The 23,001-nt window shown below is 34.2% G+C and overlaps 1 protein-coding gene across 1 annotated transcript in view; it reads left to right on the top strand.

Annotated features, from left to right (window-relative positions):
* Positions 1-22,080, top strand: part of LOC148954710 (protein ECT2-like) — a 165,751-nt gene extending 143,671 nt beyond the window's left edge. Inside the window, exons 16-18 of the mRNA XM_089087211.1 lie at positions 5,277-5,362; positions 7,711-7,888; positions 18,735-22,080. Of these exons, the coding sequence (XP_088943337.1) occupies positions 5,277-5,362; positions 7,711-7,888; positions 18,735-18,824 (354 nt within the window). The 3' untranslated portion in view covers positions 18,825-22,080. The remainder of the gene's footprint in view (positions 1-5,276; positions 5,363-7,710; positions 7,889-18,734) is intronic.
* The last annotated feature ends 921 nt before the right edge of the window (positions 22,081-23,001 follow it).

The following is a 23,001-nucleotide window of genomic DNA, read 5'->3' as shown; positions in this document are numbered from 1 at the left end:
CAAAGCGTGCTTAAAACTCTACGTTCTAAACTAAAAAAAACAGAATAATTGACGTCATAAACAAAATCTGCAGTATAATACTATAACGTCTTCAAGCGATAGCGAGGTGCATAAAAAAGCAAATATCACATTTAAAATTGACTCAAAGTGTGGTTAAAACTCCACGTCATAAACTAAACAAAATTGTAAGCTCTTGTTTTGGAAAACCTCAACCCTTAAACTCGTATGCAGAAGATATGTCATTTTACTCAAAATGAAAGACCTTTGAAAACGAATGGCAAAATGATATGAGCAAAAATAAGGTCTTTAAGCATCTGTGCCAACAGTTTTCTATGGAAAAATTAGAAAGAAAAAAAGATCTAAAATGACGACGTTGGTGCAAGGGCGTATCCAGGAATTTTTTTTTTTGGGGGGGGGGGGGAGGGGGTAAATAATCTTTTGAAAACTTCAAATATTTGTTTATATACATTTTGTTTTTGTTTTTTTTGCGAGATGGACTATTTTTTTTTTGGAGGGGGAGTCAAACCCCATTACCCTTTTCCTTTGTTGCCTTGATACGGCCTTTTGTTGGTGTAAGTATAATGGCTTTATTTTGGTATTATTTTTTTTTTTTCAAGATAGCAGAATAGGTTCTATTCTTTTTTACAAGAAGGCAAAGACTGTAGAGTATATGTTTATGTATATATTTATAATAAATAGCAATTTAGTGTAAAAACAGGCGCAAACCTCTTACAATTCTCTATGAAGTGGGAAACTAGAAAACATATCAAGTCCATGAAAATGATCAAGTTCTATCTGGAATGAATTTACATCTGGGCTATTTACTATTGATGAGTGTAGTCTATCCCACTTGCTGATGATCCCCTTTGAAAAGGCCCATATTCTGGTGTCCTTGAAAAAGCGTCTACTTTACAGTGTAAACTGATGGTCACGTAGACTTGATGTACTGAATTGTTGAATGTTCATGGGTACAATGTTATTGTAAATTTCCTATCGCAATTATATTGCCACGATAAAAATCGTAAGCCAAAGTTGGTAGTTTGAACCATTCTTTTGGAGCTTTTGGAGTCGTTCTTCAAAAGAAAGGTTAGATAAATTTGGGGAAAATACCTTAACAAGGCCTTTTATAAAGTATATATTATATTATTTTAGAGAAATTTGAATGATGTAGGGAGGTGTCCAACTACCATCGATGCCTTCTTAATGATTGCCTCATAGTGGCTGGAGAAACTCGGGTTAGCATCAATGATCATGCCCAAGTTAAGCTCTTCAAGGCTACGTGTTAGAGTTTTTCCAAGGAGCTTATAAGTTGTGTTTACTCTTGTGGGCCTATTTTTACGTGGTGGGATTTCGTGGTATTCATTTGCATCAACCAAGCTGCCATCTGCTTCTCAACTATTTCCTGGTCTTTCTGTAGAGTGCTCTGGGCTTCGTGTCATCGGCGTATAGCAGAATGCAAGAATCAGTGTCATCAACAAGACCGCTTATGTAGATGTTGAAAAGGAGAGGCACAAGTACAGATCCTTTTGGAGCGCCACCGATGTAGACTAGAGTATTCATTTAGTTCAGTGGCACTGAAAGGAGATTTGGGGCTTTTAACTTTAAGGAGTGCTGGATTGGTTTGAATGGTGAAATTCTGTGATAAAATTATTAGGCTACCTAGAATTCGGCTTCTTAAGTCAACTTGTTTGGAGAGCTTGAAGGGCGGTGGACGTGATTCGTGGCAAAATCAGGTCAAGAAAATACTGGACCTTTGTGGCTTCTCGAAGATATGGAATGAAGGAAAAGGCCCAATGGGTGAAGGCATATCAGTTTGAAAGGAAGTCCAGTGACCTCTAAATGGCCAAGAAATCCAAGAGTGACACGGTCATAAGGACCAATCTATGTCTTCGAGGTTTCACTTCCAAGCTGAAGACGGTTGGGGGGAGGAGGTGTATTTTAAATTTGGGTTGAATAAAGAGGATTTGAAGAAATTGTTATTGGTGAGAGGAAAAAGTTTGAATTTAGGTGAGAGAAGGAAATTTTTGGGAAAGTTTAGGCTGGCGGCTGACCCCTATTTTTACCCTATGTGTGGTTGTATGAATGAGAATTTATTCCATTTTGTATCCGAGTGTAAAGAGCTGTCTGAGTTGCGAGATGAATTTTTTGGACGAGTGTTTGGGAGTGAATGCTGGTTAATTGAGCGGATGGCTGAGGGACCGCATGTGCTTTTAAACAGTTGTGTAAGTTTCTTCGTTTAGGGATTAAACATACGAAAGAATGTATGAGGGGTTAGTTTGTTACGGTTCTCAGGATTTGAATTTCATTATGATTGGTGTTTGTTGGTTAAAATGTTGAATTTTAGTGTGTTTCTTTTTTTGTGTTTTTGTTGTTCTATTTTTCTTATTTGTTTATGTTATCCAAAGTTGTATTTTGTTCCCGAGCTTTGTTTGTAGTGTGTATCCTGTGCTGCTATGTTTTTTAAGTAAGTACCGTTTTGCGATTCCGCCGCCACAGCGCTAAGGTCGTCGTTCTGCGCCTACGCACTGGTTACTTACATCTCTTGTCTAGGCACTGAAACCATTGCGGTCTGATTCTTAATTTTATACGTGTTTAACTGATCTTTTAAAAGGCCTCTGACAATAGTTAATCCTGCTGATCGTTAAGTATGGGCAGTTATACAATTCCTTAAGGCTAAAGCTGTAAAACTAATCGAAATTCATTGTAAGATCTGTGAAGTTTATGGACAAAACATTATGAGTGATGGAATGGTAAGGAAATGGGTGAGAGCATTTAAAGATGGCCGCACAAATGTGCATGATGAAGAACGGAGTGGGCGTCCTTCGGTCTTTAATGAAGATTTGGTGCAAAAAGTGGAAGAAAAAGTAAGAGAAAACAGACGCTTTACAATTTCATCAATGTGCGACTGGTTTCATCAATATTCTCGTAGCGTTTTGTATCGCATTGTGACTGAGAACTTGAATTGCTGGAAATTGTGTTCAGGTTGGGTTCCAAAAATGTTGACGGATTTGCACAGAACCCAATGTTTAGGCAGGGCATTAACTTTCCTTGAGCGGTACCAGAATGAAGGTGAAGATTTTTTAGACCAAATTGTTACTGGTGACGAAACATGGGGGGCCTAAGTCACACCAGAATCAAAAAACCAATCCGTAGAATGGCAACATTCATCATCACCCAAAACAGTGAAGTTTGAGCAAACATTTTCTGCCCGTAAAGTCATGTGCACAGTTTTTTGGGACAAAAAAGGAGTATTGCTAGTGTAGTTTCTGCCTCGTAATGAGACAATCAATGCAGTGTCTTATTGTGAGACATTGAACAATCTGCGTCGTGCAATCCAGAACAAAAGACGTGGCAAGTTTAGTAAGGGCATCATTTTGCTGCATGACAATGCCCGTCCACATGTGGCTAATCTGACCAAAGATCTCATCAAATCTTTTAAATGGGAAGCTCTAAATCATCCTCCATACAGCCCTGATCTGGCGCCCAGCGACTACCATTTGTTCCTGCACTTGAAGAAACACCTGGGTGGTCAGCGTCTTCAAAACGATAACGAAGTCAAAACAGTTGTGATACAGTGGTTAACAAGTCAGGCGGGAGAATTCTATGAGGAGGGTATTCAAAAACTGGTGCCACGTTATGACAAGTGCCTTAATATTCAAGAATATTATGTGAAAAAGTAGATTAAGGTACAGGCTTTCATGTAAAAATAAAATTATTGCGATATCTTTGCACGTCTTTTTTTAATTCCAAAACGGTACTTACTTAAAAAACAACCCTCGTATATATACAGGTATCTCATGATTCCCAGTCTGGTTATAGTTTTTTTTGTGGACATGATATTAAACTAAATCAAAAGACACTATGTTCATTAAACGGGGTGTCAAAAGGTATATCTGTAACGTCTCAGCAACGGCAAAGGGTGCTAAGTTTCAAGGGTACTTACTTTCAGAGCATGTTGAAGGGGATCTTAAAGTATTTTATTTTGTCTATGAGGGTGTCTACCCCCTCCTTAGTCCCCCGCTTTTTATGCCCAAGTTCGAATTCTGGTCTCAACTCCTTAAAACAGCTGTTCAAAACCGAGGGTCGTTGAATTAAAAACAGGCACAAAAAAACTTTAGAGTAAAGAGCAAGGAGTTGAAGAGGGGTAAACAGGCTAGGTTAACAAATATTCTACAAAGCTTTATTTCTATTGTAATGACTTTGAGCGGAGAACCAGAGTTTTGCAATGAATTTGAATAGTTTTATGTTTTTTAAGAGGAATGTCGTTAACACCCAAATGCCATGGAATGTGGCCCAGAATCTGAGTCATTAAACGTATGTCCAAGTTTATAATCTATCGTTATATGGGAGTGAGCCATATTTCAAATTTATTAAATATTATATATAAATATCACATTTAAATATAATACAATTATATAAATATTATTATAAAATTATTAAAGTAATATAATTTCATGGTGTTCCCTAATGTTGTTAAATTCTGCTATGTCTTGTTATATATTTGTTGCTTTTTTGTTTTTCAGTGTTTTGGTATTAGCGTAAGTTTTGTATAAAAATCGATCTGAATTGAATTCTTGTTTGTACCGTATTAGAGGACAAAATATTCGTTTGTGTATATACGATTTTCTTTGCTCCTTCTGTCCTTTATTGAAGGAATAATTATCTCGTTTATATATTTTACATATCGTCAGTCGGTTATCAAATAGACATATCTCCATATTTTTAAATTTTCAGAAGAACAGAAAAAAGCCTCGCAGCTTTTGTATTTCAACTTCTTTTGTTTTTGGGAAATTACTTTGTTTTGTTAGCTAAATATTTTCTGAAACAGTGTTAGTATTTTGAAGATAGTTTTGGTTTTATTGCGGAGCTTTTAATTGTGAACTACTCTATTAGCTCACACGTAATTAAGTAGCTTATGCTAATTGAGGTAGCGCACAATTGTGAGCTAACTACTAAATTTATTCATTTGTTTTTCCTTTCTCTGGGAAGGACCATAGTTATATAGCTGGAATATTCGCATATTTTGGTTTCTTGTCACTGTCTGTGTTTAAAAAATGTTTTTATTTCTTGGAAGTTCTTTTCATATAGTATGGAAAGGCGTATTTGTTTTTTTTAAATAAAGGACTTCCAAAAATCTGATATCTGATTTCAGAACTAATTTTATGGAATTATTTATTCTCATTGTTTCAAATTTGGAATTATTATACTAATTTCAACATTTATTGTTCCCTATTTATCCCAATTTTCTATAATACCCATTATTGCTGTCTTTATAGGAAAATTTATTAACAAACTGCGACGCGGGTACATTGGAGATCGATACAAGTGATCTGTCAAATCGGGGCTTCTCAAGGGCAGTAAAGTAAGTTTGAATTAAATTATATGTATATATATATATATATATTATATATATATATATATATATATATATATATATATATATATATATATATATATATATATATATATATATATATATATATATATATATATATATATATATATATATATATATATATATATATATATATATATATATGTATATATATGTATATAGTATAAGTGTATGTGTGTTTTTTTTCCTTTTTTTATTTTGTCTCCTTCGGGCTATAATGAAAAAAAAACGGTTAAGAAAAAAATCATTTGTATGTTATAACTAAATAATGTGCTCCATTCGGTTTTTATTAATTAAATTTATTTTAAGGATTGGAAAGACCAAGCCTTTATCAATTTAACAACGGGTTTATTTCCTCAACACGACCGTGTATTACGCCAACTTTTCAACTATGATTTCTGCCTGGATTAGCACTCATTTTGAGCGCTGCTTATGCTGATTTATTTAAGTTTCAGAGCAATAATCTTTAAAAATAGTTTTTTTCAATACCGCATGTTAGGATTGTATTGTCCATGTAGCTTCAAAATTTAATTTTCCATTTTGAAGATTTGAAATATTTGAACACCTTTATTAAACGGATAGGCTAGTGTTTGAATGAGTGTGCTGAAAGAAAAGGGTGCTTAATCTGCTTACTGTATTGCCTGATTATATTTTTCACCGTTTTAGAATCCTGCTTTAGATTTCTAAATATCTAATTTTATATCTAAATCTTCTCTTATTATTTCTAATCAAATTTCTAAATGTCTTGCCTTAGATTTCGTGTCACAACGAGCTATGAGTAATTATAAGATCAAAAATGTGTTTTAAAAAATTGCTATCACAAGCCCTGAGTGGTTGAATTTGAATTTTGGGGTCTAAAAACAAAAAAGGACGAATTCATATAAAAAAAGTTAAAAAACACCGATAAATTGGAAGCATGCAAGAGTGAGAATTCAAAATCAAATTGACCGAATGGATAAATCATTCGTTAATTATTATTTAAAACTCTCATTTGATCAATTCCTTCCAAATGGGTCTATGACCCATATAAATGGGTCATAGCACATTAAAAGAAAAAAACTAATCAATACTCAATAAAACACATATACAGTAAAGTTAAAATGGATGTTAAAAACTTAGAAAAGAAGGAAAACAAGTGAACATAAACAAAACACGGGGATGCCAGTACAAGTAATAAAAAGGGAGAGGAAAAAAATAATCAATACTCAATAAAAAATATACAGTAAAGTTAAAATGGATGTTAAAAACTTAGAAAAGAAGGAAAACAAGTGAACATAAACAAAACACGGGGATGCCAGTACAAGTAATAAAAAGGGAGAGTTAATTTTTTTTCGTAATGTAGGGAACGAAAATTCTTTCCGTATCTGGAGGAAGTAGGAAGAGGCTGAGACACTGCCCAAGACGGGCAGAATGGGGGTGGAAAGTTTCTTTTGGGAGAAATTTTTCCCATGCGACGATTCGTCGTTGCATCTTATTGAAAAACGAAGGCACGACATACCTCTCCTCTACTTGAACATGCCTCTCCTTTTTTTTTCTTTTTTTCTTTTAAAGAAAAAAGAGCGTAAAGTATGGAGCCTACCTTCTTTGAGCGAAGAGAGTTCACGGGAAATCGCCATTATTATTTTACAATTATGTGAGTTAATTTTATGTTATTATGTGCTTTATCATGTTTCTTTTTGCAGTTGCTATGTTTTTTTCCTTTTTTTATGTACCATGCATTGTTATGTGTGTTTCTTTTGTGTCATTTTGTGTTATTTATTATTTTGTGTCATTTCTTTTTTTTAATATTATTACTATTGTTTTGGCCATGGCCCAAAGTAACTTCTGTTGCAATAGGTATCTATCTATCTATATATTTTTATTTTGCTTAGTTCTTTAATTCCTATCATTATAATTATCTTTATATTTATTTATTATTATATTATTATTCATTATTATTATCTATTTTGTTCATTATTTATTTGCTTTAGTACATAATAGAAAACCCAAATGTAAAATATTTTAAATAAAAGTTCAAACAATTCTTTTAATAGACAGTGATAACTTTCACAAAAATACTAAATATTTCGATCGCATATGCAGTGACCGTCATCAGTAGTACAACAGTAGTAAAATTATCTACCTAAAATATTTTATGGGGCTGTTGTTTTTTGAGTGGATTTGCGGGAAAATTTTGTTGTTTCTTGGTGGGAGGGAGGGTGGGGGTATTCTACCTGTATTGATTAATAAGCCACATTATATAGTATTGACATTTGATAGTATGTGTTTTTTTTTAAACCAAGCTGTTAATAAGTAACGATATTCCAATTATTTAGGTTTGCCTCACGGACTTCTGATGCCGTTAGTCGAACTCTGAAGGGAACGCCAACCATGTTGAAACGAACAGTATCATCGATCCTTCGACCGATGCACTCTACTGCTAGTTTAGGCAGCTCCTCGGTATTCAGCGACTCTTCAATGTCGCTTTGTGTTTCAGAAACGAGTAATCTTACAGTAAGTTGACATGCTGTCAAACAGTTCTTAGAATTGAACAAAACATATTCATGGCTCACAAAACAAATAAAAACGATTGTTTTTTGTTCCTAAAGGAGAAAAAAAAAATAGTAAAATCTTCAATATATTCTTGTAGAATCCAAAAAGGAAATTGAATGGGTCTGTGAGAGTGGTCTTGTTATTTCTACCCGTGAGATGATCTCAAGGAAAACGAGTCTAGTGCGCCCTTCCAAATATACTGCACAACATTGCTCCATGCATGATAATCATGAAAAAAAAAAGTTTCGGAAACTTTTCCATGTCGGACAGGAGCAACTTTACTTTAAGTTGACTTCTCTTATCTATACCGTTGAACAGTTATTGGTAACAAAGGGAGCGAAACACATCCATGGCTTAAAAAGAATCCTTTTTTTCTTTCTCCCAGAAGAGAAAAAAAACATATCTAATAATAAAATATTTAAAATATAGTTGTTCTAAAAGAGGAATCCAATAAGAGTGTTGACTCGGCTTGTGAGAGCTCTTTTTTTGCTTCTACACTCGAGATGGATTTCCATAAACATGAATTTTAAGGGGTTTTTTCCAAGAATCAAGATTCAGCGACAATCACCGTCAAAAATTTATTCTTTTTTAGAATTTTTAATTTTGTGGCATGTGGCCCGGAAATCAGAGAGAGATTTTGTAAATTTGAATCTACTGATTCTTTTTTTAAGTGACAGTTGCAAATATTATATTCTAGTTATGTAGTTCCATCGGTTAAAGCAGAATGTGACATTCGTGAATCGTCAAAAACTAGATAATTGGGTTAAAACTATTCAGCATTAGTAACACATTCACTCAAGGAATGTCAAACTTCTTCAAGGTACGACAAATCCATCTCCGTGAAAAACTCGAAATTTTCGACATGTTAAAGAAGAACTTCGAAAAGTCTGGATTTTTAATGTATACGTGAAATATTCAGGAGAAACCTATTCAGCACAAAAATTATGCCAGATGGCTGTCATATAAGTCAGTATTGACGAGAAATATCCATTATAATAAAACCGCTCTATTGCGACGACTTGCTTATGCTTAGATATATAGAAACTTGTAATTCCGAAAACAAAATTCCTGACAAAGAAAAAGAGAAAATATTTAATAATAAAATATTCAAAATGTATTTGTAAGGAAAGGGAATCGACTCGGCATATGACGACGGAAGTGTCCGCTCAAGCCATCACCAGTGGCAGTTATATAGCCTCTCTTACGCATGAGGCAAAATCTCGATTACCCTCCCCCCTCCCCCTAGCTCCCACAAAATTTTCAGGCCAAATTTTGACAAATTTTTCATTTATCAATAAATTTATTTTGAATTTATTAATTCATTAATAATTTATTCTTAATTTATTATTTAGATTATTTAACTATTATTAAGTATTTTAATTAAGTTATTTTAATTATTATTGTTCAATTATTTAATTAATTGTTTGTATTTTGGATTTATTTTTTAATTTGTTAATTGACTCATAATTTATTAATTATTTTCAATTATTATCTACACCCTCTACTTTATTTCAATGACAATAAAATTATAAAATGATTATAACCGTTCGATTATTTATTTTGAAATTTTTCGCCCCTAAAATTTTTGTACCGGGGGCAAGGGCCCCCAACTGTTACAACACGTAGTCAGTTTTCTAACAACTCATTACAAAACAAACGAACAAACAAATTTCAAATCAATCTTTTCACCATTCAAGCCATACATCTTTGTAGTTAAATACCTCATGTATTGTAAATATCAACTTTAGAACACAGTGTATAAATAAACAAAAAAAAGGAAACTAAATTTATTTCATTTTTTATTCCTTGTAACAGGGACATACAAGGGAGATGTGAAGCCTCACCCCGTCCCGAAATCATAAATTCGTCCTCTTTGCCCCCCGCCAAAAAAAATCTCTAATACGTGTCTGGTATTCCCGAAATCCCAAATATAAATTTATTTTATTTTTTATTCCTTATAACTAGGGGACGTACAAGGGGAGGGGGAGCCTTGCCCTATCCCGAAATCCTGAATTCGTCCTCATTGACCCCCCTCCCCCCTACAAAAAAAGAAAAGAAAATCTTTAATACGTGTCTGCCTTGTAGCAACAATCAAGAATTTCAAAACGGCTAAAAGAAGGTATATATATATATATTATACCTTTTTAGATATTCTTTTCGTTTTTTTTTCCTGAAAGAGAAAGAGAAAAAAATATGGTAAAATATAAAATATATATGCTTGAAGCAAAAGGGGAGGGACATTTTACTTTTTAATGCAATAAGCATGTGGTTAAACAAGGGTGGAATCTCAAATGCTTGAAGTAAAAAGGGGAGGGACTTCAAGTAAAAGGGGGGGGACATCTTACTTTTTAATGCAATAAGCATGAGGTTGAACAAGGACTGAATCTCAAATGCTTGAAGTAAAATGGGGAGGGACTTGAAGTAAAAGGGGAGGGACATCTTACTTTTTAATGCAATAAGCATGTGGTTGAACAAGGGCGGAATCTCAAATGCTTGAAGTAAAAAGGGGAGGGACTTGAAGTAAAAGGGGAGGGACATCTTACTTTTTAATGCAATAAGCATGCGGTTGAACAAGGGCGGAATCTCAAATGCTTGAAGTAAAAAGGGGAGGGACTTGAAGTAAAAGGGGAGGGACATCTTAATTTTTAATGTAATAAGCAAGTGGTTGAACAAGGACGGAATCTCAAATGCTTGAAGTAAAAAGGGGAGGGACTTGAAGTAAAAGGGGAGGGACATCTTACTTTTTAATGCAATAAGCATGCGGTTGAACAAGGGCGGAATCTCAAATGCTTGAAGTAAAAAGAGGAGGGACTTGAAGTAAAAGGGGAGGGACATTTTACTTTTTAATGTAATAAGCATGCGGTTGAACAAGGACGAAATCTCAAATGCTTGTCGTGAACGAAGGAAAAGCAGCCAAAAAGTATCACATATCCACAAAGCTGCTGGGGCGGGGGGGGTGTAGAATGTGATTAATAAGTGGAAATTTTGAATTTGAACGCACATAGCACCAATACAAAAAGAATATTAAACGGAGACAATATATTATCAGTCAGAGACGTACCGCTGAACTGTTTGTGTTCTGGCGTTCGGATATTATTTAAGCCAATTTTCATGCCTCCGCAAATTTGACTTATTTTTAAAAACCTACTAAGAGATATTTCTGATGAGACCTGATTTAGTAAGTTGTTTTTGCCAGCTGCTATAATCTAAAGATGTAATATGATATTTTCGTAAAACTCAAATTCGATTTGGAGAACATTTTCCGGAAATCGAAGGAAATATTCTTTTCAATATTTTCTGTATGAGAAAAATCTCTGGTAAATATCACATTTTGTAATATCTAGTTTTACCACCGGTTTTTAATAATAATAATAATTTTATTATAAGCCAAAAAACAGGCCATACAGAACAGTATTCTTAAATACACTCCACAAGAAAAATAACATAAATATCAAGTTTCACTCATTGATGTCAACGCTTCATTTACATATTTACATAACTGCCTGATTGACCTTTTTACAGTCGTTTTAAGGATACCCCGGAACACCAAGTTACCACCCTCAAAATACTTTTCCCTTAATAGAGAAAGTTGCTGGCACTCGGTGAGAATATGGGCCACATCCTCAATACCTAGGTTACATCTGGGGCAAGAGTAATCCGCATTTGCATCTGGGGTCACTCTATTTCTTTCAAATACTATTTTTCTATTTTTAGTGGCAGGCAATTTACTCGAATCCGAAACAAAGTCTTCAATGTCTCCCCCAGTAATCATAGTTTAAAATAATATTCGAATCCAAATATCTCTTTTACATGGGAATAAAACGTCAATGTTTCAGATGTTTTAACTGCGTGGGTCCACATTTGGACTTCGTGGTATTTTATTCTTTCTACAAACATAGCAAAACACGACTCACCCTGATTTGAGGGTCCTAGCCCCTCATTCCAAATATATGATAATCCTAATCCGTCTAAAACATTTTTTATTTGATACGACCACGATCTTTTACGTTTCGACCGTAGCATCTCCACATAAGCTGCTTTTGCTAACCTATCTTCTGACAGACTTAGAACCTTTAGCCAGTACCGGATCATCTGTGCTAATCTACTCATTCTCAGCGAAAATATACCTAGGTCACCTTTTATTGTCTGATTGTGGGTCGTTACGTGAAGACCAATTAATCTCTTAAAGTGTTGCAGCTGAATTGATTCCAATTGTGGTGCCGGGTCATGCCCCCAAAGTTCAGCTCTGTAATGGATAGTAGGCAAAACTTTAGAATTAAAAACATATTTATGCATTTTTAGATCTTTTATACTTGAAAGCCTTGAATTATGTAAAATGGCAGCTGAAACTACTTTCCCTCTCTTAATCATCTGTTTTACATGCTCTTTCCATCCTCCTTTTGCTGAAAGTGTTACTCCCAAATATTTAAAATTTTCATTCCCTTTTACTTTTTCACCTTTATAATAAAATTCTACTTTTTGATAATCCTTATTCACACGAATTCAACTAAAAACCGCAGTCTCAATTTTTTTGATATTTAACACTTGTTCCATTCTATCTAAATATTCTTCTAATATGCTCAACAAGATTTGGAGTTTCTCTGGTGACTCGCCTATCAACACCGCATCATCAGCAAAAAGCAACAGAGATAACGTCAGGTTCCTTAGTGACACTGTAGGGGCCCATACCTTTTTAAAGCCCATACACTGGTCAACAATATCATTTATATGCAACGTGAACAACGTAGGCGAAATACTACTACCCTGTTTTACTCCTTTTCTAATTTCAAACGGTGACGATAATCCCTTCCCTCAAACTTTAACTATACCAAATGTCTTTCTATACATATCAGCTAATATCCTAACAAAAAGTCTTGGTAAGCCTACCTTTAACAGTTCTAAGCACAGGAAAATCCTATCAATACTGTCGAAGGTCTTTTCTAGATCTAAAAATGCAACGTACAACCTATTCTTCCCTTTTGCATATTTCTCTACAAGCGCCTGTAGGACTAAGACCCTATCAATAGCATTATATCCATCTCGAAATCCTGCCTGCTCCTCTTTCAATATCCTATATTTTTCTAACCAATGAGCTAATGTAGCATCTAGTATTCTTTCTAATATCTTGCTAAGACTAGGTACTAAAGATATCGGTCGATAATTACTGTGATCCGCTGGGGCTCCCTTTTTGAATAGCGGCAAAATCAAGGATGTTTTCCACGGCGATGGCCATTCTCCAGAGTCCGGAACTGAGTTGAAGATAGCCAAGAAGATGGGCATAAATAGAAGTTGGAATTGTTTCAAGATCTTTGTTGGGACTCCATCGCTACCAGGTGCGGATCCACCTTCCATGGCACTTATGCATTCTTCGATTTCTTCTTCCGATGCGGGTTTTATCAGATCATAATCGTGTTCTTTCAGTGGGAAACTGGTCTCATTCTCTGTATTCGATAATTCGTCGCTGAACCAGCAGTCAAACGAATAGTCTTCCTGAACCGCGTCCTTGTAGTATGTAGGCCATGTTTTCGGGTCAGGTACTTTTGGCTGAGCTATGGAGGCCCCTTTTTTTATCTTTCTCCAGAAAGACCACATATCGCTCTTTTCATAAAACTGGATCAGCTCCTCCTTACCTTTTTGAATAGCCAGTTTCTTCTTCTGTTTTAAAAGGCGTTTATACTCCCGGCGAACATTTTTGAACCTTGTTACTAGTCGAAGCCTATTTTCCTCTATTTCCTCTTCCCTCAAAATCTCCATTTCTTTAATCAATTCTAATTTTTTTATTTCTACAATCCTCATCAAAAAATTTTAAAGCATTACAGCCTCTTTTATTCCCCAGAATTGGACCTGCTGTTTCATGTAAAATATCCGTGAACTCTTCCATCAATCTATCTTAGCTATTTACCTTCTCTAATTTACTTAGACATATAGCTACTTCATCCTCTGGAAACGCTTCGTCTAATTTAACTTTTTCCTCTGTAGGCCATTCCCTAGGTATCTGACGTCTAACATGTTTATTATAAATACGACTTTCACTTGAAATATCCCTCATTTTGGGAGCACTCCTTGATCTAATTTCTAAAAATACCGGTAGATGGTCCGATCCTACTAGCTTAAGTACATCCACATTAAGGTAATTCGGATCCCAGCGAATATCCACCAAAACATAATCAATTAAACTGTTTCTTTCAACTATCGTGTTCGTGTCACTTTCATTACCAGAACAGTCCGACTGATCTGAAGGGCAATTCTGGACTGATCTCTGGTTATTTTCATTCACATTAGCGGGATTTATACCTCTGATCTCTGAGTTACTCTGTGCTGCATTAGGGGCCCTAATTGAGTGGCTTACCGTCATTTCTTTAATTTTTTTGACATTCACGGTCGTATGTGTACGTTTTACCTTCAATGATAAGCCTTTCACCTTTGAACTGCGCGTTTTTACCTTTTACTATGGCTTGGGGTAGCACTGACTTTAAATTTTTTCAAACCTTGCATTGATATATAGTGTAGTCCAAAGCAACCCCTACGCCATTCTGTTTCAATACAAATCTTTTCCTGAGAACCGCATTTCGTATTTCCAAGTCGTGCCACTTAACTATTACAGGGCTGATCTGAGGCGGAAAGTATCCTTTATGTCCCTCCGAGAAAGCTGTTGGTTCGGGAGGCACCAGCTAAGAAACTCGCAAAGCCCATCCTTCAAACTCGACTGGGATGGACCAGCCACAGGGAAATTGTAAAACACGAGGTTATAACGCTTTAGTTCTGCCTTTAATGAGTCAATTTCAAGTGTAGATTTCCTGAGTTTATTCCTCATTTCCGCTAGGTCACTTGAAATGTTTGATCTTGTTGTATCTAGCTGTTTACTAAAACTATTCATTTTTGCCTCTATACCGGATAAGCTGTTTGAGAGCTGTGGGATCAAATCCAGTTTGAAATTTATTTCACGCATAAACTGAGAAATAGCGTCGGGATCTGACGCATCCGGAAGTTGAGGTGGCTGAATCTGATTCCCCTCCGTTTCTGCTTGCGTATTCAAGATAATTAAGATTGCCTACCTTATTCTCTGCCAGCAATGTTCTCCGACAGTAGAGTTTATTCGTTGCGTCCCGCTTTAGCCCGGGACACAGCTTTGTAGCGCTCTCTTCTTCAGTTGTCAAAGAAATGAATCTTTATCCGGAGACGCTGCTATACTGGGGGCGTGGCTAACTTCTCCCGTCCTTGCGCACTGAATTGTGTATTAACTGTTTTAAACTAATAGATGTTATCGCTCTGAATGACCGATGAATACTGATGAATACGATGAATAGATGAATACTACGGTTTTTATTAACACATAATGCGCAAAATAATATCAGAATTTTTAATGCTAGAGCTTCTGAAGTATTTGTTGTCTTAGTCAGGTTATTTCTCCCCTATCTCTTATAAAGGAATTATTTTCTACACATTGAGACCCAACCATTAAAACTACCCCAAATAAGAGTTGGGTTGCTGCAAGATTAAATTTCCTTAAATTTTCAAACTACTCATTTTGATTGACTCCTTGAATAGAAGGTAGACAACAGTTAGGAAAAGGAGGGTTTCAACTTGAACCCTCTTGTCCTTTTGAGTACTAAACAACTACTGCCAGCTCGCTGCAACAGTGCCTGGGGCTACCATAGTCGCTCGGGCTTCATTCCAGTCTTTTTTAAATTGTACTTTTTTGTCCCTCCCATGAAGTTCCAATTCCCTTAAGTCCTTTGTTATGACCTCTTCCTGGGCCGTTTAAAGACCTGCTTTTGGTTTGGCCCCATTTGGAGAACCTAAAAAAACCGTTTTTGACAATCTCTTCATCCTTTATCTGTAAGACGTGGCCTAGCCATCTTAACTTTTATTTCATAATAGCCCTAGAAAGATTATCGAACCACATTTTTCGCATAGCTAATTTAAGTAGCCTAAATTTATGGTTAGATAGGGAAGAAGGGAGTATTCATGTCATGTAGCGATGTAGCCATGTCAAGGGGATTGACGATTATTTGTTCAGAATCTGTTTGACAAATTCTTTTGACATATTCTTTTTTTTTCAATTTTAGTCATTATCCAGCAACAGGGCAGCGTCAATAGCCCTAAAAAGTGAGATCGAACCTCATTTTTCGCATAGCTTATTTTTGTTTATGTATTTATGTACGCTCTTTTGAGGTATGTCGTACCTTTTTATGTACGCTCTGTCAAGCGAGGCCATAAAATTATCCGTAGAGGATTCCTCTGGAAAATACCTACCATATCTTCATCTGTCTTTCGAAAGGCCCACATTTTAGGGCCAAAGTTGAAAATAACATAACCGTGGCTTTCAATACTCTGATCTTAGTTCAAAAGCTTATTCTCCATTTTTCCATACTTGTTTTAATAGTGAAAAATTGTGCCTTGGCTTCTACTTTTAGCAATAACATGTTTAGCAATAAAATGAAGCAGCAACTTTAAACGATAATCTGTACGCAATTCTCAGGTTTATCGACGGATACAATCAAAGAAATTTTTAAATATTTAGAGGCTACAAATCACGGAAGACAGACTTCCGATTCAGTCTTTGTTCTTTTTTATACGTCTTGTAATTTCATTCTTTGAAACTTTTCTTCCTCCTAATACTTGTCTAGTGGGCTCTTGGAATGTTTGCGCTTGAAGGTAATGGATACTCTCCATCCCACCAATAACAGTTGCGATCTAAAGACTGGACCTGTGCGCATGTATGTTCTTAAGCTTTCAAACTTCCAATAGAAAACGGATTTTTTTTTTTTTTTTTTTTTTTTTTGCCAAAGTTGTACTATCCAGTCTGAATTCTATCTTCGTACTTTCTTTTTAAACTTTGAAACTTCGTTCTCCGTAACATTTCCCCCTCAATAGATCCTACCCTCTTAAAAATCTCCCCCTTCTAATTCTTTTTTAAAGGGCCCATGGCTAAAATTTATAATATGATCCTGAATACGTACTTCTTGAGTTACTAGACCCCCCCCCCTCTCCGTTAGAGGTGGGATCAAAAGACCAGACCTCTTTGCACGTATGTTTCTAAGCTTTCAAAATTTCTATAGAAAAAGATATTCATTGTAGAGTATGGAAGAAGGGCCTATTATTCCATTAAACCAAGAAAGAAGTTTGACCAGGGTGCATTTATTTATAGGGTTGCTTAAAAATGGAAATAACTTGGGCAAACTTGATAATAAATTTGGATGAACTTGGGAATAATTTTGGGTGAACTAGAAAATAAAGTTTGGAAGCTTGAGAAAAAAGTTGGGGAAAAAACTGAAGTAAGCTTGGGTAAACTTTCGATAAAATTTTGTAAGCTTGGTAAAAACTTATGTAAACTTGGGGAATAATTTTGGGTAAAATTGAGAATATAATTTGGCAAACTTGGGAAAAACGTATATAAATTTGGGTAACGCTGTGAATAATTTTAGGTAATATTGGTAATAAAATTGGGCAAACTTGGAAAATTTTTTGGCAGACTTAGGAATTGTTGGTAAAATTGGGTAAACTTAAGTAAAAAAAAAAATGGATAACTTGAGGAATAATTTTGAGCAAGACTGGGTAAACTTAGGAAAAGCTTGGTTAACTAGAGAAAAACTTTGGCAAACTTGGGAATAAACTTCGGATAATCTCATGTAAACTTGGGTAAAATTGGGGGAGTTAGCTTAGGAAGAGACTTGCAAACTTGAGAAAAATTTGTATATTTTTGGGAAGAAACTTCTGTAATCTTGGGGGAAATCTGTTTAAATTTGGGAACAAACTTTTGTAAACTTGGAATAAACTTTTTTAAGCTTGTTAAAACTTATGTAAACTTGGGCATAAAATTCGGCAAACTTGGGAAAAACCTATGTAAACTTCGATAATCTTAGGAATAATTTTGGGTATAATTAGGCAAACTTGGAAAAAAATTTGGCAGACTTAGGAATTTTTGGTAAAATTGGGTAAACTTGGGAAGAACTTGAGTAAAATTGGGCGTTAACTTGGGAAAAAAATTGGCAAACTTGTGAATCTACTTCGGATAAACTTGTGCAAACTTAAGTAAAAAAAACTTGGGTAACTTTAGAAATAATTTTGGGCAAGATTGGCTAAACTTAGGGAAAATTTGGTTAACTCGAGGAAAAACTTTGGCAAACTTGGCAATAAACTTTAGATAAACTTATGTGAGCTTGGGTAAAATTGGGAGTTAGCTTAGGAAGAGACTGGCAAACTTGGGAAAAATCTGTGTATTTTTGGGAAGAAACTTTTGTAAACTTTGGAATAAACTTGGACAAATTGGCCAGGACTGATGAAGAATCGAATAATCTGCCATCAGAAGTAGTGGAATTAGCTAATATACAATTATTTAATTATAGGGTTGCCAATATACCATTTTATATAATCAGTTTACTGCCTGGTTAGCAATATTTGTTTGTTGTGTTGTTTTTTCGTTTTCTATTTTTTACCTCATTTCCTGTATCTTGTTCCGGAGTTGGTGTTGCGCTGTTGACAAGGATTGTGTTTATTCGTACTTATATTAATTAATAAACATATTTTTTAATATTTTTTATTATTAATTATATTTTTTCAGTTTTATTATAAAATCAGAAAATAAAGATATTACCATATCTTTTTATTGACAAATCCCTAATGATTTAAAAACTGAATTAAAACTTACAGTAAGACGTGATATTTGTACGTGCCCATTTTTTAGCTTTCTATTTCAGGTTGTTTCTGATTTCTAACAATAAATATATTATTAAATGATTAAACTGATAAGATAATATTAAAAAATTGCATTAACAAATAAATAGATATATCTCTTCTTTTGTAGGGGAAGCATTGCGAATCATCTATGTCTCTGGATGCAACTGTAGTTTTCAATGAATCCCGACGTATACCTGAACCATCAAAGAAGAATTGACAATCTGTAGAATAGTTGATTATTATAGTTATTTTTAATATTGTTACTTTAATTTGTGTTATTAAGCCGGATGTTAGAGGAGTTTATGTAATTCTTAATTCAGTGACTTATCCGCCCTTTCTATGTGTACTTGCTTACAAATCCGGATGTGAGAGCTATTATTCTTGTCCGAATTTCAACCAATTAAGGTAAATGCATGATTTAAAGGTACATCCTAAATGCTCTATACTCTGATTGGTTAAAACCAAGTTAAGGATTGTCTCTTTTGAACACCGTTGCCAGCTTGTGCCCGACCCGTGTCTGAATTTCTACCAACCAGAGTAAATACAGGATTTAAAAAGTACTTATTAAACGCTCTATACTCTAATTGGTTATAACCAAGTTAAGGATTTTATTTTTTGGGCACAGTTGTCAAGTTGTGCCCGAGCTACAATAAAATGTGTGTTCCAAAATTTCAGATATCTTTTTTGTGTATTTATAAATTTTAATTCAACTAAACTATTAGCCTTTTTTCTTATTATGAGGGTGTACAGGATTGAGTTCACAACTTTCAGTCTTTCTAGGATGAAGGGTATACCAAATAATTACTTATAGTTAATTTCCACGAGTCACACGTGTGGATAAAACAAATTTATCCATGACTACTGAACAATATACTTTAAGAGTGCATTATTAGGATAAATTGAACTATTTCAAGCATAATTTGTATGATTGACCAATCAGAGTGAAGGTTGAACTATTTTCTAACATGATTTGTATGGTTGACCAATCAGGGTGGAGGTTGAATGCAAATTGTTTTGAAATCAAATGAGATTAAAGGATTACACAACAATTTCTCTATCAGTTTAATGAATTCAGAAGAATATATAAAGATATGATGTTTGTAGAAAATAATTGAAACAAATTGGGGTTGAAATAGGCCTTTCCGGCCAAAGTCTTTCTATTTCAATTACCCATTTCTCTTCTACAAGTACGACACAGTGGCGTCAATTCACTCAAATTTAGGAGAGCAGGTGGAACAAAAAGTATTTTTGAATATCCAGGGGATAAATTTATTGTTTTTATCAATTTGTTCAACGAAAATACCAAAAACAGGTATTTTCTAAAAGTTAGGGTAGTGGGGGGGTACTGGCACCCCCGCTACCAATTGACACAACTGACGCGACGTCAAAATGTGAAAAATTTGTTGAGAAATTTGGCTTGAAAGGCTTGACTACTTTGACTTGAGCATTAATTTCCTATTATCTTAGTTGATCATTTAGCTTTAATAAGATGAACAATAGCTTTCCGGAAAAGTTTCTTTCATAAAAGGACCATGAACAAGTTCTTGAAAAAATAAATGCAAGGATCCACTACCCTTGCTTTTGGACCATTTCTAACGCTTTAAAACATTTTGAAACTGTTGACCTAACCTCTTGTGACGATTTTCCAAGTTCTACTAGCGTCAGGCTTTATGGGCGTTTTCAAACCAAAAGAAAAAAATAAGCTGTTTACACTTTAGTGAACATAGTGCTAAAATACAGATGCGTCGCCCTTTGAAATTCCATGCCTGGAGTGATAATGCAATCTATTAAGAACTTATTCAATATCGTTTCATTTTTAAAGAACTAATTGACTCAAATAAATGAACCTTTTCAGGAATCGGAACAAGTGTTAAATAATATAAAATGAAAATATTTATTTTAAAAGATCTGGAAAGTAATCGCTCAACCTAATGATATAATTTGTTGATTAAATCACCATCTTTACTCTGATTTGGATTTCTAAAATTTGAGTAGCTGGGTAAATATTCTTTAAATAAATATGAACCTTCTGTTTAACAATTCATTTAAAATATTACTTTATCTTCTATTATTTTTTGTAAAACGAGGCTCTGGCCGACGTTTTTGCATTATATTATTATTATTATTATTTGTTTATTTACTTTTGAAAACTAATGTTTTAGATATTGCTGCTATAATTCCGATCAAATGTTTTGTTTTTTGTTGTTGTTTTTTGGTAGAAACTTCAAAAAAATTTACTTTTCATCAGACGCACTCATTGGAATTTGCTACCGCCACTGCTTGGTCGTTTTTGCTTGACGAAAGTTGCGGTCAACTGTCATAGTTTTACGACTTGGATTGTAAGCACATGTGTGAACGGCACATTAGGGAGTTTTTAGTCTTTTTTCGATTGCAATCTGATTACAGTTCTGCGTTGCAGTTCTTACTACATTTTCTAATTCAGAGTAGACATTTTAATTAGTTTATATTTTTTTGTATTTATAAAACGGGTAGTTCCTTACATTTTCAATTTTGCGGAAAGGAAATGGTCATTTTAGATATTTTTTATTTGAAAGATTCTTGAACTTATTCAAGATCCTTTCATTTTTAAGGAATTAGTTGACTCAGATAAATGAAACTTTCAGGAATCGGAAAAAGTATTAAATAATATAAAATAAAAATATTTATAAAAAAAATCTGGGAAGTAATCGCTCAACCTAATGATATACTTTGTTGATTAATTAAATCTTTACTCTGGTTTGGATTCCTAAAATTTGAGTAGCTGGATAAATATTTTTTAAATAAATATGAGCCTTCTGTTTAACCATTCGTTTAAAATATTACTTTATCCTGTATTATTATTTGTATTTATTTTGTATTATTATTTAAGTTACTATTTGTTTATTTACTTTTGAAAACTTATGTTTTAGATATTGCTGCTATAATTCTGATCAAATGTTTTGTTTTTTGTTGTTGTTTTTTTGGCAGAAACTTCAAAAAAAATTTACTTTTCATCAGACACACTCATTGGAATTTGCTACCGCCACTGCTTGGTCGTTTTTGCTTGACGAAAGTTGCGGTCAACTGTCATAGTTTTACGACTTGGATTGTAAGCACATGTGTGAACGGCACATTAGGGAGTTTTTAGTCTTTTTTCGATTGCAATCTGATTACAGTTCTGCGTTGCAGTTCTTACTACATTTTCTAATTCAGAGTAGACATTTTAACTAGTTTTATATATTTTAGTATTTATCAAACTAGTTGTTTCTTTACATTTTGAGTTCTGTGTGAATTAACCTGTCTTTTTAGATGTTTTTAACTTGTGTTTACATGATTGATTCTTAAGTCGGTTGCAGTAATTCAAAATGTGCTATGTTACATCACATACACGAAAATAAAATACAAATTTCTGTGAGTTTTTTTTACTTATTTTGCCTAAACTCTAAATTTTAACGTAAGCAGAACAATGCTTCTTAAGTGCTAATCACTTGAGAAAAAAGTGTCCGCTATTTTTTTTTTTGGGGGGGGGGGTCTCAAATCCTAAATCCAGTTTTTTAAGTGTCGTTTTTTATGAGAGGGAGAGGAGTAGATAGGGGTCAACGGACAATTGCATTTCGTCGATGTAAAATTTGTTGACAAAGCGTTATTTCTATAAGAATGTTGTTCTTAGGTATGCAAGATATGGCAAAATCGCCATTTTCCTCAAAAAACTCCATTTTCTAGCTTTTTGTATGAATAAAAAAAAAGAGGATATAAAACAATTGGGCATCACCTGGGCCGTATCCAGGGGAAATGTCGAGGTGTTATCCGGTTTGAATCCCCCCCCCCCTTGGGTATCACTCTTGTTTATGTCTTCTTTTGAAGCAATTACTATAATCACAAAATTATCATTTCGTGATATGTAGAAAACCTATGTTTTACGGATTTGCTGGTTCACTCTGACTTTAATACGTGTTTGTTTGTTTTTTTTTGTTTTTTTTTTTTTTTTTTTTTTTTTAATATTGTTTTTATATGTTTTTTTTGCATGTACTCGTAATTGAAATATTTGTGATGTAAATACCAACTATATTTTTCTAAATTTGTCAAATAAATCAATTAAAAAAGAGCCATATCTCCCTCCCCTGTTCAGCTAATAGTGATTGTACAGCGTAACTGAATATGTAACAAAAAAGTCCTTTCAAAGTTCTAGAATCTTCGAAAGAAGTGTCGATGAATATTCGTTAACAATGAAATAGATGGTGCTTAATGTTGCGAATATTTAAAATATGGGATTACGCGAGAAACTAGCACCGAAAAACCGTATTACTTTGATTACAACAAAAATGTAGTGGAAAGACTTGGAATAAAAGGAAAGCGACCCAGAAGGTCCGTTTCTTCATAACTCAAAATTTCCTTCTTCCAGCGTTTGCTTCAAA

The sequence above is a fragment of the Artemia sp. Qi Xiang Cuo genome, chromosome 3 (assembly GCF_049724085.1).
Source record: "Artemia sp. Qi Xiang Cuo chromosome 3, ASM4972408v1, whole genome shotgun sequence".
Lineage (NCBI taxonomy): Eukaryota > Metazoa > Arthropoda > Branchiopoda > Anostraca > Artemiidae > Artemia > Artemia sp. Qi Xiang Cuo.
Note: the sequence above shows the minus strand (reverse complement) of the source record. Positions and strands in the feature narration are given on the sequence as shown.